General features: G+C 44.0%; 1 protein-coding gene across 1 annotated transcript in view; it reads right to left on the minus strand.

Moving 5' to 3' along the window:
• Positions 1 to 707: 707 nt before the first annotated feature.
• NCF2 (neutrophil cytosolic factor 2) overlaps positions 708 to 19,301 on the minus strand; it is a 48,747-nt gene continuing 30,153 nt past the window's right edge. The window contains exons 7-15 of the mRNA XM_042780513.1: positions 18,201 to 18,244; positions 15,660 to 15,801; positions 15,370 to 15,438; positions 14,323 to 14,398; positions 11,394 to 11,419; positions 8,351 to 8,502; positions 8,114 to 8,225; positions 2,580 to 2,751; positions 708 to 802 (exon numbers count right to left, since the gene is read on the minus strand). Of these exons, the coding sequence (XP_042636447.1) occupies positions 708 to 802; positions 2,580 to 2,751; positions 8,114 to 8,225; positions 8,351 to 8,502; positions 11,394 to 11,419; positions 14,323 to 14,398; positions 15,370 to 15,438; positions 15,660 to 15,801; positions 18,201 to 18,244 (888 nt within the window). The remainder of the gene's footprint in view (positions 803 to 2,579; positions 2,752 to 8,113; positions 8,226 to 8,350; positions 8,503 to 11,393; positions 11,420 to 14,322; positions 14,399 to 15,369; positions 15,439 to 15,659; positions 15,802 to 18,200; positions 18,245 to 19,301) is intronic.

The raw sequence follows: 19,301 nt of genomic DNA on the forward strand, positions 1-19,301 counted from the left end.
TTGAACCGCCAGCCGTCTGGTTAGCAGGCAAGTGCCTTAGCCACTATGCTACCAGAGCTAGTGTTAGTGGCATTGATTTAGTATTGAACTCCTAACAGATGTTGTCTAAGAAGGCATGAAAGGATCGAATTCTAGTATTTTAATTTTCTATAGAATTGAATGGAAACCTAGCTCAGTCTAGGTTCTATTTAAATGATGGGACTTTGAATGAATGAACAAAAGTGAATTTTGTATGCTTGCCTTCTGAATTACCTTAAGTTACTTTAGGCCTTAGGAATCTACAATAGTAATGGTACAGAACAGAAATACTTAAACCTAGTTCTGGGGCCTGGGCACTGGGTGCCTTGTTTATTGTAAGGTAAAATTTTTATTGTGCTATCACAGATAAGAAAAACGCACCCAATTGTAAGTGTACAACTCTTGGTGAATTTTCACAAAGTGAGTATACCTGTGTAGCCAGGACACAGCAATTAACAGATCACCAGCACCCTAGAAGACTCCGTCATGCCCCTTGCAGACGTTTCCAACCTCCACCTCAGAATAGTCATCATCCTGGGTTCTCACGTTGTCTAATAGGTCAGATTTTGACAAGGGAAAGTAGATTAATAATTTTCCAAACTATAATGTTTCAGTACAGTGTACTGCCGAGCAGTGCTAAAGTGTGCTAACAATAACGCGCTCTTCAGCTTTGTATGTTGTGGAACAGCCTAGACCTCTCCGGGAGCTGCACGCTCTTCAACAAAAGCTTTAGGGAAAATCCCAATCTTCCCTTTGCACTCGCCTTCCAGCCAGTCTTCATTCACTGACAAAAGGAAAAGTATGTATCAGTTTCTAAAACTAGGATAAAATCGGTTTATCTGGATAGTTTTTCCACACACAAGTTGTGTCTTCCCTAGCCTTGCCCCACCTTTATGCTGAATTGTTTTGTATTAAGTGTTACAAAGTTCCAGAGGTGTGATTCCTGAGTTAAACTGCCTTAGACTTTTGTACTTAACACAGTAAGGCATAGACTGCCTTCTCTCCATGTCTACCTAGAATGTTTTTCTGTATCTCACCTTTATTTCATCCCTGTCCCCCCCCCAAAAAAAAACTGAACAATTTAACTGGCTGGTTGATTTTAACACTTAGAAAATGGCACTGGGAGTTACTAAACCCAATACTTGATTGAGTTTCCATTTTCCCTTGTTGGGAGACATGCACTGGTGCTGTTATCTGCTTGTTTTTCACCACTCATTTTGAGTCAATTGCTACATACTTGTACACTCCCTACACCATTAACTTTGAAATTTCCCATTTGTTTCTTAATCCATTGAGTTTTCTGTTACAGTTGATACAGAGTAGTTTTCCCATTCCTTTGCATTGCTAATAATACACCAGTATTTCGGTCATGTGGATAAGGCTTCTGTGATGGGAATCTCATTTTTGCCTAAGAAGAGAAATAACTATGTTAAACCGTGAGAACAGCTGCTCAGAGTATGGTCAGTAGACCAGCATCACCCAGAAGCTTGTTGCTGCTGCTGCTGTTGTTGTTAAGGTGCCGTAGAGTTGTTTCTGACTCAGAGAGACCCCATGCACAGCGAACGAAACACTGCCCGATCCCACGCCAGTTCCACGATCCCTGCTGTACTTGAGCCTATCATCGCAGCCACCGTGTCAATCCATCTTGTTGAAGGCCTCCCCCTCTTTCGTCAGCCCTCCACCCTACCAAGCATGACATCCTTCTCCAGGGAATGGTCCATTCTGACAACATGACCAAAATAGGTGATGGCCATTCTCGCTTCCAATGAGCATTTTGGGTGCACTTCCTCCAGGACAGATCTGTTAGTTCTTTCAGCAGTCCGTGGTACTTTCAGCGTTCTTTGCCAGCACCACAACTCAAAAACAGCAACTCTTCTTCGGTCTTCCTTATTCATTGTCCAGCTCTCACATGCATACGAGGCGATTGGAAATATCATGGCTTGTGTCATGATGAGAAGCTTGTTAGAAATGCAAATTTTGGGACCCCACCCCAGATCTGAATCATAATCTGTGGGAGTTGGTGAACAATAAGTTTTGACAAACTCCAAATTATACTTGGCCACAATGAAGAAGTCTTAAGTGCTAACTTGGAACTCTCAACTTCTTGCTTCAGTTTTTTAAAGTGTTGATTTCTGACATTCAAAACAATCACCAGGGAGAGAGGGGCCATTTTGAATACCTGCTCTTAAGGGTAAATATTCCCTTTCTTCACTTATCTTCAAAAAATAGATCAATTCAAAGTACTATAGTTTGCAGAAAATAAGAATCATATGTTTGGTACAAAGCAAAGCTATCCCTACCACCCTCTTACTAACTAGGAATGAGAATCTGGTTTCCAAAACATCTGATAATCAAGATGTCATCTGACTAGGCCACCTGTTGCTTCCCTGCTCATTAGAGTGACAGGGAGAGACTGAGCACTCGATTTTGCTCCCTCCAGCTGAAAGCCAGGAGGATTGAAACCCCCGGCTAAAGTTTGGTTTACAGGTTATTGATGTTTTTCATCTGCCCTGACTTTTCTCTTTCTGCCAACACTTTAGTTTGCATAATTGTAGACTTACCATCCGATAGCACCAGGATTACATCCCCTTCCAGAAACTCCAGGTCCTCTGGTTGGGTAGCGTCATAACTGAAGAGTGCTACCACTTGGCTCCCTTCCTTAAACTGAGGTTCTGTTGTCTGCTTATGAGATTTCTCATTTTCCTTGGATTCATCTGGAAAGCCTTGGTCTCCCTGAAATAATGAAGGGTCTGTTAGTTTTCTTAACTGACCAGTGAACATTGAACATCACTGAAGAAAGCAGTCAGTGACATGTCATTGCAGCACCTGGGGTAGAATGTCATACAGGCAGGTTGATCAGTGCCCAGTATAGACCTCACACACATTTCAGGAAAAGTAGATGGTGAGATAGATGAAATCAAAAGGTCAGAACTGTGTAGTCTTAAAATACCTTACCAAAGCAATCCTAGAAGTTAGGCATTACTGTTCCTTCTTACATAGGGAAACAGGTTGAGTTAGAAGTGGCAGAGCCCGAATTCGTACCTGGTTTTCCTACCTCCAAGTCCAACACCATTTCTTCAGCAGCAACACAGGGGCTGTTAGTAATACAGAATCTAAACTCCATTCCATCCCTGCTGAATCTGATTCTCCCTAAAGTGAGAACTACTGCCCAGCTCCACATTTCTAAAGCCATGAAACAGGTTGTCATAAATACTCTTATAAAAAGAAAAGCCTATCTCATACATCCTAGACACAGTTATGGTCTTTTTTGACTCAAGAAGGGGAAAGATGTGGTTTCTAGAGATATGGATCATAGGATTGAACAAGTCACGATCAGAAACACCACAGGCTACTTCTATGTTGTTGTTTGTTGTTATGTGCCGTCGAGTCGGCCCCGACTCATAGCGACCCCTCCTTGGGTTTCCGAGGCAGTATCACTACAGAAGTAGGATTGCCCAACCTTCCTTCCGAGGAGTGGCTGGTGGGTTTGAACCGCCAGCCATCTGATTAGCAGGCAAGTGTCTTAGCCACTATGCTACCAGAGCTCCCTAGCTACTTCTATACTGAGTGTTAAAAGTTCTAGTTTCCTAATGCTGTTTGCCCCTATCTTTGCATATCCTTACAACTGAAAGGCAGGACCAAAGGAAAAAAAAAAAAACCCACTGTCTTCAAGTCCATTACAACTCATAGCAACCCCCACTGGGTTTCCAAGGCTGTAAATCTTTACAGAAGTGCATGCCTCCTCTTCCTCCCACAGAGCAGCTGGTGGGTTTGGACCACCAACCTTCTGGTTAGCAGCCAAATGCCTTACCTTATTTGAGGAGCCAGAGCTCCTAGAGAGAGCTGAAACCATTTCCTGGCCTGGTCATTTCCTTTAAACTCATTTTTAAATGAAAAATAATAGATCTCCGAAGGATTCGTGCATGAACTGTTTCATTTTATGCCCCCTACATTGATGCAAAGACTTGGCGATTACTTCTGTAAAGATTTACAGCCTCGGAAACCCAATGAGGGTCGCTATGAGTCAAAAACGACTCACTGGCAGTGAGTTTGGTTTGGTTTACACTGATACAGGAGGGCCTATTGTTAGCTGCTATAACTTCCAACTCACAGAATGAAACGCTGCCTGGGCCTGCACCAGCCTCACCATCATTGCAGCCACTGTGTCAGTCCATCTTGTTGAGGGCCTTCCCCTTTTTCTCTACCCCTCCATTTTACCAAGCATGATACTCTTCTCCAGGGACTGGGCCCTCCTGATAACATGACCAAAGTATGAGAGGCAAAATCTCAAGATCCTCGCTTCTAAGGCGCATTTGTACTTCATACAAAACAGATTTGTTCGTTCTGGCTGTCCATAGTATACTCAATATTCTTCGCCAGCCTCATAATTCAAAGGCATCAGTTCTTCCCGTGGTTCCTTATTCATTGTCCAGCTTTTGCATGTGTATGAGGTGATTGAAAATACCGTGGCTTGAGTCAGTTGCACCTTAGTCTTTAAAGTGACATCTTTGCACTTTAACACTTTAAAAGAGGTCTTTTGCAGCAGATTTGCCCAGTGCAATATGCCAGGAGTGCCTGGGTAGTGCAAATGATTACTACATTCAGGTACTAACTGTTTTGGTTACCTAGGGAGCCCTGGTAGTGTAATGCCTAAGGCACTTGCCTGCTAACCAGAAGGCTGGCGGTTCAAACCCACCAGCCACTCCTCAGAAGGAAGGTTGAGTAATGTACTTCAGTAGTGATACCACCTTGGAAACCCAAGGAGGGGTCACTATGAGTCAGGTCTGACTCACAGCACATAACAAGAAGTGGTGCCACTCCAACAGAAAAATACCACAGGTAGAATGCTTTAACAGTTTATTCTCTTACAGTTCAGGAGGATAGAAGTCCGAGTTCAAAGTGCCAGTTCTAGAGGGTGAAAGCCCCTCAACCTTTGGCTTCAGCTCTGCCTCTTGCTCCCGGCCCACTGAAGCTGGAGGCCTTCTTCACTCAGGCAGCTACTGGCTGCTGAGGCTGACAAACTCAAGGTCTACAAATAAAATGGCACAGTCCCAATATTACCAAACAACACAGCAGGCCACTAATTCAAGTCCAGAGACTGTTCCAAGATCAGCAAGAAACATGGCAGGCAGCTAAATGAAGACTCGGCTATACGCAGGATCCAAGCATGCCAAAAAGCTGCAGAGACCTTTCTGAAAACTTTTCCTTATGTGTTGGAAGCAGACCACATCCCTAAAGCAGCTACTCACCTGCTCCAGTAGATTCTACCATGGAATTAATTCCCAGTCTCATCATGGGTAATAACCACATCCAGCTGCCCAGCCAGTCAAAACCAGGCCCAGCCAAGTTGACACGTAACCTTAACTACCACACTAACCAAAAGGTTGGCAGTTTGAGTTTACGCAGATGCACCTCAGAAGAAAGGCCTGGTGATCTACTTTGGAAAAATCAGTCATTGAAAATCATATATAGTTCTAATCTGACATGCTGGGGGTCACCATGAATTGAAGTCAAGTCTACAGCAACTGGTTTTTTGTTTTGTTTTTCACTGATACAGCTGCTAATGCCACAAACTAAAAACTGCTAATGCCACAGACTAAAAATGCTAAGGCAGAAAACAGTAGAGTAGAGGAAGAACTGAAACACATAGGAACCCCAATGAAGAACACTGGACGAGGGGCCGGGTCCAGTCTCAGACTACTATGGAGAGCTGAGGGCTCAGAGGCAGCCCACTGGCCAGCCCAGCAGATCTTTCTGCCTTGATTTATGCCTCATGGATCATGGACCCAAACCAAGACCAGATCATTTCCCCTGCTCACAATATCCCAGTTCAGCTTTACACATCTTTCCTGATCTGGCCCCCTTGTCTCCCATCACTCTCCCTCACATCCAGTAACAGGGAGCCCCTTCACCCAGTCTTCTGACTTTTAGGTTATCCCTCTGTTCTCCCACACTACGTAACACATCTTACCTTCATTCACCTTGCTAATTTTTATTTGGGGGGTGCTGAAGCTGCGAGGCTTTATTTAAGCAGTTTCTCCAGGAACACTACTCTGACTTGTGCCATCTCCATGCAGCACTGTTGGCTTACTTTACCCACCCTGTGTGTTTCCTTAATGAAATCCACCATTTGTATTATCTGTTAGATCACTTAAGGTGATGCTTTGTAATTGTTAGTCTGCTGGGAGACGGGCCTGTGTCCTCTTAGTTTTCTATCTCCAGTGCCCATCTATAGAGTTATGGGTGCTAAGCAAATGTTTGTTGAGGAATAAATGTCACTAGACAAACTCTGGAAATGTCACAAATGCCCATTAACAGTTCCATGAATGAACTGTGATATATACACATACAATCTGCTTTATAGTACTTAACTATAAAAAGGAATGGACTACTGAAATACAAAGAAGTATGTAAGTATGTATTATACAAGACACTTCTATGAAATTCCCACAAAGGCAAAAGTACAGTGACAGAAAGCAAAGCTGTAGTTTTTGGTGGTTTGCAGGGGCCAGGAGTGAGGGGAGGGAATTAACAACATCAACAATAACAACAAAATGTCAACTTTTCCTCTGGAACCTAAGGGCAAAGTCCAAGAGTGCATCTTGTAGCTATTAGTTTGAACCTCTAACTTTGCTCCCTTCTCCCTTTATTTTTACTGGAAAGTCAGTTAACTCTTTTCTGGATCTCAGAACTAATAAGATAACCTGTCTCCCTTTTTTTTTTTTTTTTTTGGTCACAGTACAGCATTGTCAGGGAGGATTACCTATAAATAGGGTAAACATAGGCTTACTTGTGTCTCCTTACTAATCTGTAATGAACAATTTCACATGGATGAAAACATGTGAAACTTCACTACAGACTAGTAAGAGATGCACATATAAAACCAAGCTTAGCCTGCTTACTAAGGCAGCTCTGTTGGAGGAGTGGCTAAAGCATCTGGCTACTAACCACAAGGTTGGTGATTCAATCCCACCAGCTACTCTGTAGGAGAAGGATGAGGCAATCTGCTTCCATAAAGATTTACAACCCTGGAAACCTTGTGAGGCAGTTGTACTCTCTCCTGATGAGTCGCTATGAGTCTGACTCAATTCAGTGGTAGTGGGTTTGGTTTACCTTGCTTACTGGGTACTTGTCCATGTCAAGGACTGTAAATTTGAAAAGAGACTCTGATTCTGTAGGAAGGTGCTGTGGGGTTGGGAGAGAGACAGATGCCAGCCATACCTAGAAGCACAGTCTTTGAGATGGTGAAAAAAATGTGAAAATTTCCATTACGTATTAGTACCAAAAAAAAAAAAAAAAAACCCAAACTCACTGCCATCAAGTCAGATCCAACTCATAGAGACCCCTCCTTGGGTTTCCAAGGCAGTATCACTACAGGAGTAGATTGTCCCTTGCTTATTGGACAAGCTGACAATGGCATGGTGGTTAAGAATATAGGCAGGCTCTGAAGTCAAAATGCCTGCCTGAATCCTGGCTGCACTATTGGCCACTCCATGGTAATCTTAGTCAAGTTGTTTGACCTCTCTTTGTCTTGTTTTCCAAATTGTAAAATGGGGCTAATAATACCTACCTCTTAGACTGTGGGGATTAAAATAATTAATACCTAGAATGCATTTAGCACAGCATTTGACATGTGGAGTTCTCAATAAATGCTCACTATCACTAGAAGTTTGTTAACCCGAATCATCTCTTTACAGAAATAAATGTTACTTTCTTTTACCCTCAAGTGGTTTTCCTCATAGATTTTAACAAAGTGAAGAATGGCTCTGAACTCAGCCTCAAGCTCTGTCTTGATTCCAACTTTGCTTGACAGTGATCAGGATAAACTGTGAAACTACTAGGTGGGGCAGCAGATGGAGTGGGCTGGGGGCTTTTTGGGGGCTCCTAGGCCTTCTGGGAACCCCGCTCAGGTAGTAACTGGGGTTAAGCTACTGAGAAAAGGGAGACAGAGCTGCATCTTGTTACTTAACGTGTCCCCAACACTAAGCGTGGTGGCTGGCATCTAAGATGCTTGATAAATGTTGAACAGTTGTCAAATAAATGGCACAATGAAACATGCCCTCACATGCCTCCGGCCTCCCTGCCCTGCACTCACCACTGTATTCTCACACCACAGAGTCAGGCAATAGTTTTTCACTTGGCCCCAGGCAATCTTCATGCTAGCTTCTGAAAGGGGCGCCAACTCATTGCTGCCCTGAGGCCGGTAGCTGGGTAGGGATAAAAAGAACCAAGTCAGAGAACATCGTGTGAAAAACCATGTTCCTCCTCCACCCTCCCAGGCCAGCACCAGGTCCCCAGCCATACCCAAAACCATTGTGTGCACAGAGCTCACCTCAGCCTAGTATGTTCCGGCAGGAGCTCCAGTTTCTTAGACACCATGCCCAGAACCTGGCTGTAGGGGAGCCCAGGCTGAGTCTCCATGACCACTGTGTACTTGTAGTGCACCTTGAGTGTGTAAGGCATGGGCACACTGAGGTTTACTTCCTGAGGGGAAAGGAAGCAAGGAGAACTCATGAGCATCTGAGGCTTCCTGCTTGCAACATCGCCTGGCTCACGATAGCTTTATGTGAGGGTGCAGGGAGAACTGTGATTGTTAACTTTATGTCAGCTTGGCTAAGCTATGTGCCCAGCTGTTAAGTCAAACAGTAGTCTACTTGTTATTTTAAAGTAGTTGTGTATGATTAAATCAGTTGGTCTTTAGTAAAGCAGATTACCTTCCAGAATGTGGGCAGGCCTCGATCAATCAGTGGAAAACCTTAAGAGCTAAAAGGGAATTTCCCTAGGGTGTGTGCTGCCTCCAGATGTTAAATAGATATTTTCCCAGAACATTCTTAATCTTCACTCCTTCTGTCACCCAACCTATCAATTTTGGGACAAAAGCCTGCAGGAATTACATGTCTATCCCAATCACAAGCCTATTGCCTGACCTACAGATTTAGGACTGGCAGCCCCCTACAATCTTATAAGACAATTTCTTGAAGTAAATCAATCACTCTGTCTGTCTCTCTCTATATACGTATGTATGTATATATATGTATGTGTGTGTGTGTGTGTGTGTGTGTACGATTCACATGTTTGTGTATATACATATACATGTATATACAACGTGTATATGAGTAGATTCCGATGCATTGTGGCCCTCCACTGGGTTTCCACAGTGGTAAATCTTTACAGAAGTAAATTGCCCCATCTACCTTCCAAAGAGTGGCTGGTGGGTTTGAACCACACCAACCTTCTGGTTAGCAATCAGATGCTTTAGGCACTACACCATCAGAGCTCCTTTCTTTATTGTGGTATCTGCTATATTGTAGTGGTCTGGAATCAAACCCACAATAGCCCCATGGTATACCTGTATAGTCAGGAAAACCCTGAGGTAGTTCTACTCTGTCACAGTAGTTTTACTGTCTCTCTCTCTCTCTATGTATGTATTTGTGTGTGTGTGTATATATATACACACACATACATAGGAGCTCTGGTAGCATACTGCCTAAGGCATTTGACTGCTAACCAGAAAGCTGGCGGTTCAAACCCACCAGCCACTCCTCAGAAGGTAGACAGGGCGATCAGCAGTGAGTTTGTTGTTCTTAAGTGCCGTTGAGTCACTCATAGCAACCCCATGTGACAGAGTAGAACTTTAGTGTTTTCCTGACTGTCCAGGCAGACCATGAAGATACTGTGGGTTTGGTTTAAGATCATTGTGATTTAGCAAATACCACAATAAAGAGAGGCACATGAACTTTTTGGTTTCCCAATGCATATGAAAGTTATATTCTATATTCTATACTTACACCGTAATCTATTCAGTGTGCAATAGCATTATGAAAAAAGTTTACAATATTGTGAGAATTACCAAAATATGACAGATACATGAACTGAGCACATGCTGTTGGAAAAATGATGCCAATAGACTTGCTTGAGGCACGGTTGTCACAAAACTTCAATTTGTCAAAAAAAAAAAAAAAAAGTTCAACATCTGCAAAGTGCAATAAAGAGAAGCACAATAAAACAAGGTATGTCTAGAATCCTTACAGAAGCAAATTGTCAAGTCTTTCTCCTGAGGAGTTGCTGGGTGGATGTGAACCACCAACCTCTCAATTAGCGTCTGAGTACTTAACCGTTTGTGTCCGCAGGGCTCATATGTTCAGAATACAGAATATTTTTACACAAATAACAAATGCATTCTACTTGTTTTTTTTTTTTGTTTTTTTTTTCCGGCCAAATGTGCCCTCCCCTTCCCCAGGTATTTTAGTAAGCACACTATGCTAATTTTTTTGCATGTTTTTTACATGTTGCTGTAAAATAAATTAGTGTTCTGGTTACCTAGTCCACTCTGACAGAAATATACCACAAATGGGATGGCCTTAACAAACAGGAGCTTATTCTCTCACAGTTTAGAGGCTTTAAGTCCAAGTTCAAAGTGCCAGGCTCTAGGGGTTGGGTGAAAGCCCCTCAACCTTGGGTTGCAGCTCTGCCTCCTGTTCCCGGCCCACTGAAGCTGGAGGCTTTTCTTCACTCAGCTGCTGGCTGCTGAGGCTGACAAACCCAAGGTTGACAAGTAACAAGGCACAGTCCCGATGTTACCAAACCACATGGCAGGCCATTGATTTAAGTCCATTTAAAGTCCCAAGTTCAGCAGAGCATGGCAGGCTGCTAAACAATGACACAGCTATGTGCAGGGTTCAAGCATCCCATAAGCTAGAGACCATTCCCCAAGGCTTCTCCTTATATAAAGGAAGCAGACCACATCCCTAAGGCAGCTACTCAGCTGCTCACAGTAGATTCCACCATGAAGTTGATTGCCAGTCTCATCATGGGGAATTTACATCCAGCTACCCAGTCACTCAACCAGGCCTAGCCAAGTTGACACACAAACTGAACTACCACAATTAGCATAGCACACTTATGAAAATACTTCCTGTAGGAAGGGCATGGTTGGCAAAAAACTTAGAACACATGCATTATTTGTGTAAAAATATGGGAGATTATATATATCTCACTGGTTCTGTTTCTCTAGAGGACCCTGACTAAAACAAGGACTCTATGTATGTAGAAGGGGAGAAGCCAGAAGGTAACTGGCTTCATAGCATTGTGAAGGGCCTTCAGGGGTCCTCTAACCCAGTGCTTGCTTGGGCAGGAGTTTCTACTGAGAGAGATCTGATCCACCAGTTCTTGCCCAGTGGGAATGTGTGCATGGGAGTAGGGGAGTGGGGAGAGAGTTGGGGGATCCCCAACTCATGGGCTCTGTGTGTGGTGGCAACTGGCTCTGCCCTCACTTACAGACCTTTCTATAATCCAGAGAGACCTCCCCACAAGATGATTTCCCAAGCTCATCCATCATCTACCACTTGAAACAGGAACAAGGAAGAAAATGTTACCTTTGGCTCTTCTCTTTGTTTCTGACCTAAATGGAGAAGGTAGGAAGTAAGGCAAAAGAAGATGATGAATGAACACTCTTGGCCAGCATACATTAAATGAAACCTCTTAGAGCAGGGAACACAGTTTCTTGCCTTTAATCTCTAGGATGATTAGTAATCTTAATAAGCTATGCGGGAATCTCACTGTGGGGAAGCATGAAGGACAAAGCCACGAACACTTGAAGAAATCCAGTCTTTGCTGCTTGGAGCTTATAGGTCATTATCAAAGATTCCTTACATCATCTTCAACTTGTGTGGTTGGGAGGGTACTGACAGTCAATTGAAACAATGGGCTACAAAGCAATAAAAAGTAGGGTGTGCAAGATAAGCCACAAGAAGAAATGTTAAACCCATTTATTTTTACCTCATCCTTTTTGTGTATGTTTTCTAATGCACATAAAATACTAAAGTACCAATATGCCTACAATTTATGTAGGAGAAGTATGTTTAAAGATATTTACTGTAGGGGGTGCATGATCCAAAATCCACTGATCTCAAACTCAGGGGATCATCAGAATCACTTGGAGAGGTTTTTCTCTAAAAATATTGGTTCCTAAGCTGTAATTCAGTCCTAAAAAAATCAGAATCTAAGATCTAGGAAACTGTATTCTTAAAACTTTCCTACATTAATATGTTATCCTTGATTATAATCAGACTCTAGGCAGAAAAACAAAAACAAACAAAAAGTTATCCAGGATATTTTAGGGAGCAATCATAGAGATTTGGATATTGACTGTATATTACATAGTATTATTGTTGTTGTTGTTATGTGCCATCAAGTCAGACCCAACTCATAGCAACCCCTCCTGGGTTTCCAAGGCAGTATCACTACGGAAGTAGATTGCCCCATCTTCCTTCCAAGGAGTGGCTGATGGGTTTGAACCACCAGCCTTCTGGTTAGCAGTCAAGTGCTTTAGGCACTATGCTACCACATAATATCATATTAATGTCAAATGTCTTAGATACGACAGTTATCCTGTGGTTATGCAGACATATGTCCTTGTTCTTAGGAGATACATGCTAAAGCATTTAGGGAGAAGTGTCAGGATATTTACAACTTACTTTCAAGTGGCTCAGCAAAGAAAAATATACACACACCTCTACTCCTCACTTATCAACTATTTCATTATCTGACATTTCACATTCATGACAATAGTAAAAAAATCTACTATCTGAATATCTTGCACATTAACAATGTACATCTGGTAGTAATGAATACCAAGGTGCAATCAGAGAGTAATGCTGGCTGTGATGTTTAAAGGTATGTGTCAACTTGGCTGAGTCATGATTCTCAGTGGTTTGGCAGTTACATAATGATGCGGTCATCCTCCATTTTGTGACCTGATGCGCTCATCCTCTATTGTTGCATAACGTCAATTTTCATATAATAACCTGGTCTTTGGAAACTAACCATGTTGATAAGTGAGGAGTGTGTGTGTGTGTGTGTGTGTGTGTGAGAGAGAGAGAGAGAGAGAGAGGTGGGAAAAGCACAAGGTGCACAATGTTAACAATTGATAGAAATAAGTGAGATACTCCAGTGTTTATTGTACTACATTTCAGCTTTTCTGTTTAACAGAAAAGGTTTGCCAGTTTTCAAAATCAAAATGGGAGGAGGAGTCCCCAGGTGACTCTGATGATCATGTGACCATGATGATCACTGATTTAGAATCTAGACAAACCACCTATCAGTGCAACTCTCCCAAGTGGCTACACGGAGTATGCTTAAACTGCACTAGTGACAAAGAAGCTGTTACTTCCTGTTATGGATTGAATTGTATTCCCCCAAAATATGTGCCATAAATCCTAACCCCTATTTGGGAATAGGAGCTCTGGTAGCATAGTGCCTAAGGCACTTGACTGCTCACCAGAAGGCTGGCGATTCAAACCCACCAGCCACTCCTCAGAAGGAAGGTTGGGCAATCCTACTTCTGTAGTGATACTGCCTCGGAAACCCAAGGAGGGGTCGCTATGAATCGGGGCCGACTCGACGGCAAACAACAACAACAACAACATTTGGGAATAGGTTTTCTTTGTTATGTGAGACAGTATTAGTGTAGGGTATGTTTTAAATCAATGTTTTGAGATATAAAAGAGAATAAACAAGAAAGCAAGCAGAGAGAGTGGAAGATCGATGCCATGCCACACGAAGATCACCAGGAAACCAAGGAACAGAAGCTGAAGAGACAAGAACCTTCCTCCAGAGCCTATAGAGAGAGAAAGCCAAAGCTGCCTTCTAAAGCCAATGGTCTGAATTCAGACTTCTAGCCTCCAAAACTGTGAGAATATAAATTTCTGTTTGTTAAAGCCACTCAGTTGTGCTATTTCTGTTACAGCAGCACTGGATAACTACGGCACTTCCCAAGAAAGTCCTCTCCACATTAGGAAGATCCTTATCAAGGGAAATCTCCCTATCACACTGCTAAGTGGTCCTTTGTCTATCCCTCATGGCTCTGAGGAATGGGTGTCTTTCTCACATAGGGTTCCTCAGACATCTGAAAACAGTCACTCCATCCCCCTATTAGGTAAATATATGCAGTTACTTCAACGTTTCTCCCTGTGACATGGTTTCAATGCCCAACAACTGAGGGATTCAGTGATTATTTGGGTTGAGGCAGTCACAGACCCCAGAAACCAGCACCCAGTGCACCAGCTACATTCTCCTAAGCCCTGAAGTCCAGACTGTTGTGAAGTAGGGCATCTACCTAATATGCTTTGCAACAGTGATTGGTGCAACAGGGAGGGGGCTCTGAGTCTGTGGTCAAAACCTGAGTGGTGCACTGTCAGGAAAGGAAATAGGGATTTCCTAGGAGACTAGGAAAGCAACTCTGTCAGGAAGCAGCCCGTGTACTTCTGCACCCTAGGCCTGGGAGTTTGCTCCAGGGTCACTAACCTGGTGACAACTGGGGTTTTCCTGGAGCCCTGGAACTGGGAGGAGCAGGGATGTCAGACTCTGGAGAAGTTTCCTCCTGGATGTGACAGGAAGAGAATATCAGAACCTTCATTCAGATGGGAGTGGAAAGGAACCCAGCAGACCCACATGGAAAAGTGCCAGATGCAAACGCTTTCCTAAAAGTTGGGGTGGGAGTGGCATTCAGGGAAGGCTAAGGAAAGTGTTGGTGAAAGGAGGAAGCAGGGTTGGCCTGGTGAAAATACAAATAGTTGAATCTGAAAACTCCACCCAAAAGGCCCTTCTTGCTGCCTCATCACCCCTTGCAGCCATATTGGAAATCTACTGGAGATTGGCGGGGCGTTGAGCTCTTGTCACAGCTGCAGAGGGCACAGCTCTTTCCCCTTCAAAGGAATAATTCCACCTCCCATCTGCCTGGCTTTTTAAACTTTTAAAGGCATCCATATGTCATGACTGATCAGGAAGGGCCAAGCCCATATATCAGAGAACCACTCATTGCACAGGTTAGAGGGAAACAGACTCCATTGCCATGAGATAGTTTACACGGCTGTTCAAGTCTAACAAAGACCACTCCCTGGGCCTGGCAGAAGGGCAAACCTTTGAGGGGCAGGGAAGGGGTGGTAGTAGCTTCAGAAGCAGTGCCTGCCAAAGCCCACTCTGATTCAATGTTCTAAATAAAGCAGATCTCTCTCCATTGTTGTTGTTGTTTTTTTTTTTTTTTTTGTGGCATTACACCAGCCAGTGCACTGACTGCTCTTCTTTCAGGTGAGGAGCACTCATCTGGGAAGACCTAGCCCCCTAATCTACAGGCTCTGAGTCCAGATCAGTCCTAACTAGGAGGGTCCTGCAGATGCCTCCACTCAGCACATCTTTCCCCCTCATTCCTCAGCTCTGGGCAGCCAGCTCAAGGTGGGCTGAGGATGAGCAAGTCCTTGTTCAATGCTGGTCACAATGCTTTCTCCACACTGCTCTTCTTCTCCCAGAAAGGCCTATCAATGTGGGGAAATGGACCAGGCCCATTTACATTACCTGGGGTTGCTGCTGAGGATGGATCCGCAGCTCAACAGGCTCAAGGTAGTTGCAGGGAACAAGCCCCTTCTGCAGTGCAAATCACAGAATCAGAGAGGGGAAAAGAAAGATGCATGCATCAGTACTTACACCACAGAGCAGCCCCGAGTCACCAAGAGCCATAGGGGTAAAAACAAAAGCAGGACTCAGACGCTCTGCAAACCAGGTGGAAGGTACTGCTTCTCAGAGTGCTCTGCCTCTGGCTGCCAGGGTCCTATGCCTGTAGCACCACCCCCTGACCTTCTGCATACCTGCCCGTTGAACATGACTGTGGCCCAGTTATCATTCCCCTTCTTCAAGACAAAGACAATGTTCCCTGGCATGACCTGGAGCTCCTCTGATGTCTCAGGCACAAACCCAAACAGCACACGGTGAGCCTCCCCTTCCAGAGCCCTGCAGAGGATTAGACACAAGATCCTGTTTTTAGCCTTGACCATATCCCCTCACAATGCTATGGAACAGACACAATAGACTTGAGGCCAGAAGACTCAGCTCCAAGCTCCCTCTTCCATCTAATTGCCTATGTGACCTCGAGCAGGGTACCTGCCTGCTCTGAGCTCCTGGGGGGATGAGGTAAGAAGAGACATGTGAACGTGCTTCACAACCATATCCACAGTGGAACAGGAAAAAAGAAACAACACAAAAACAACTCTAAATAACACGGCTTTGCAATCCTTGCCCTCCCTTCTCTTCTGAGAAGGAAGGTTCCGGGCGTGTCTGGTTCGCTCTCTGGGTTGGGCTGAGCTGGACCAAGTGAGGGGTGGCCAGGAGAACAGCACAAGGTAAAAGTCACAGGTGAGAGCCAGGTGGATGAGAGAGATAAGAAGTAGAACCAAAGCAGAAAAACCAATTGTCATCGAGTTGACTCCAACTCCTGATGACCCCATGTGTGTCAGAGTAGAACTGTGCCCCACAGGGGTTTCAATGGCTAATTTTTCCAAAGTAGATTGCCATGGCTTTGTTCTAAGTTGCCTCTGGGTGGACTTGAACCTCCAATCTTTCTGTTAGCAACACTGTTTGCATCATCCATTGGCTCCAAATGGGAAAGGAATGAAGTTAACATAAAGCCAGCACAGGACCAAAGTAGGGTGAAGGGGATGGAGAACAAGAGAGATGAGCTGTGAGAGAGCTGTATGAGGAGGATTCTGGGGGTGCCTTGCGTGGATTGAAATGTCATTTCTTCTTTACTGTTTCCTCAAGGCTCTGGATTCTGATTTATGCAACTTGGGAATGTGTTACTAAGAGGTCATCTTCAAGGCTGCTTGATGTAAATGGTTTCATGCTCCCTCCATCCACCCTGGCCTTTTTGCTTGTTATGGATTGAACTGTGTTCCCCCAAAAAATATGTGTTGTAAATCCTAACCTTTATGCCTATGGTCATAATCCCATTTGGAAATAGGTTGTCTTTGTTATATAATGAGATAGGAATAATATAGGGTAAGTCTTGAGCCAATCTCTTTTGAGATAGAGAAGAGATTAAATAAGCAAACAAAAGAAGCTGAGATGGGGTAAGATCAATGCCAAGACACATGGAGATCTCCAAGGAACCAGGAAGCAGAAGCTGAAGAGACAAAGACATTCTTTCACAGCCAACAGAGAGAGTAAGCCTTCCCCTCTAGTCAGCACTCTGAATTGGAGCTTCTAGCTTCCTAAACTGTGAGAAACTAAATTTCCGTTTGTTAAAGCACCCCATTTGTGGTATTTTTAGTATAGTGGTGCTAGGTAACTAAGACACTTCTCTCTCAACTTTGTTACCTCCCCCGCCATTTCTTTTGTTTCTAAATACAGCATCTACTTATGTAGGGAATACAGACTCCAGCTGACAGCACTTAGGAAAGAGCTCACCCAGTCCCCTCCTTCTTTGTAGCTGTTTGGTACTACAAGTAGTGAAGTGCTTTGGCTGCCCCCCCCCCCCCCCCCGCTTACTTGGAGGAATTTATTAAGAAAGCTGTCACTCTTTTCTTTTCATTTTATAGAAGAATGACTTCCTTTTCTTGAATCCTTCCTCTTCTTCAGAAAACAAGTGCCAATAGTGAGTGAAAACACCCCCCACTGGAAAGAGGACGCCTGTCTAACTTCCCACTCTCTGTCCTGTCCAGAGAGCACTGGCTGCCCCTCTTCAGAGTAAAACTGACCTCTGACCCTCAGAGCAGCATCTCAGCCCCAGCAACTGTGTCCCACAGAACACTGCTACATTTCAGCAAACCCCTCACTACAAGGGTGACTGATTGTGCACGCTGACACCATTGACACACACAAGGACACTGTATAATTGTAGTTGGGTCCCAGTAGTCAGTTCCGCCACAGTCAAGATTCTTATTCCAACATTGTTTAGCACGCAGTGAGTTTCTGTTTAGGGTGATGGCTGCGCAACGTGATTAACGTAATTGGTAACACTAAATTATATACCTGAAAAATGTTGAGTTGGCAAATGTTGTGTTATATATATTTTTACAACAATAAAAAAAATTAATGTAAGTTAAAAAAAAAAAAAAAGGCTCCTACCACCAGCTGCTCTGTGGAAGGAAGACGGGGCAACCTACTTCTGTAAAGAATTACCACCTCAGAAACCAAATGGTGGTTGCTGTGGGTTGGAATCAACTCAGTGGCAGTGAATTTGGTTTGAGTTTACCCCCACTATATCATTCTAACCTTGGAAACAGAAGGTGCCTTACATCCAGGAAAATCTCACAGGATTTGGACCTTGACCTTGGCTGCATCTTCTTCAGTCCCTTTATTATCATCAGTTCAGACTTGGAACAGGGATATTTTGCATATTGGCTCCGACTTACCTGAAGATCTCTGGGGTTTTGGGTCTGGGTGGAGGCTCAGATGCCTATTGAACGTTCAGGAGAAATGAAGACGAGAAGAACAATGGGGGGAGGAGAGGAGACAAGGGGAGAAAGAACAGACTGTTAATGGTAACTTGAGCATTCTTCCAGACCAGAAAATCAAAGAACACATTTCTGGCTAGAGCAGAACACTGTCTAGGGAGAGGGCACAGTGTGACTGAACACTGGAAAACAACACCTCCCTCAGCTCCCTGGGTACAGGTTTCACTAGCACAGCAGGTAATCTTGAAGCCAGACCTGGTGTCTGGAGAAGTTTAGCTGTCACAGAGCAACACATATCACAGGGGCCTTTTGACCTTGAACTTTGTCCCATTCCTAGGAGTTTTTAAAAGTTCTGTTCTATAATTAAGGGAACTCTGGTGGTGTAGTGTCTAAGGCATTTGATTGCTAATCAGAAGGCTGGTGGTTCAAACCTACCAGCCGCTCCTCAGAAGGAAGACTGGGCAATCTACTTTCATGGTGATACCACCTCAGAAACCTAAGGAGGGTTCGCTATGATTTGGGACCAACTCAACAGCAGTGAGTTTGGTTTTTGGTTTTGGTATGTCACAAGCTCCTTCTGGATATTTAAAATGAACTCAGGATCCACTGACCAGGCATGACTCTTCTGTCCAATGTTTCCTGTCTTACACTGAATATCATAAAGTCCAGTTATCTGGCCTGGTTTTCCCTCTTGTAGTCCTTTGGTTGAACCAAAATCCATGTGATTTATTGTGAAGAAAGAGACTAAAGAACCTTGATGCTGGCTCTGCTTCTGTCCCTTTTGGCTCTTCCACCCCTCCAGGTCCCCAAAGTTGGCTGTATCCTGGGTCAGCAGTCATCATCCTGACCCTGGCAGACTGTCAGTGCTCAAGAAGCGTGAGTGTGGACATGGCATGAAGGTGTCCATGGCCAGAAAACCCTCCCTCTACTAGTGCTGACCAACACTCTTGCAATAGATCATGGATCTATTGCAACAGAATTTATATTTTCCTCCCAAAACAAAAACCAAACTCACTGCCGTTGAGATGGTCCTGACTCATAGCGACCCCTCCTTGGGTT

Source organism: Orycteropus afer, unplaced genomic scaffold (genome assembly GCF_000298275.1).
Source record: "Orycteropus afer afer isolate SDZICR_OR568_19922 unplaced genomic scaffold, OryAfe1.0 scaffold00043, whole genome shotgun sequence".
In the NCBI taxonomy this organism is placed as follows: domain Eukaryota; kingdom Metazoa; phylum Chordata; class Mammalia; order Tubulidentata; family Orycteropodidae; genus Orycteropus; species Orycteropus afer.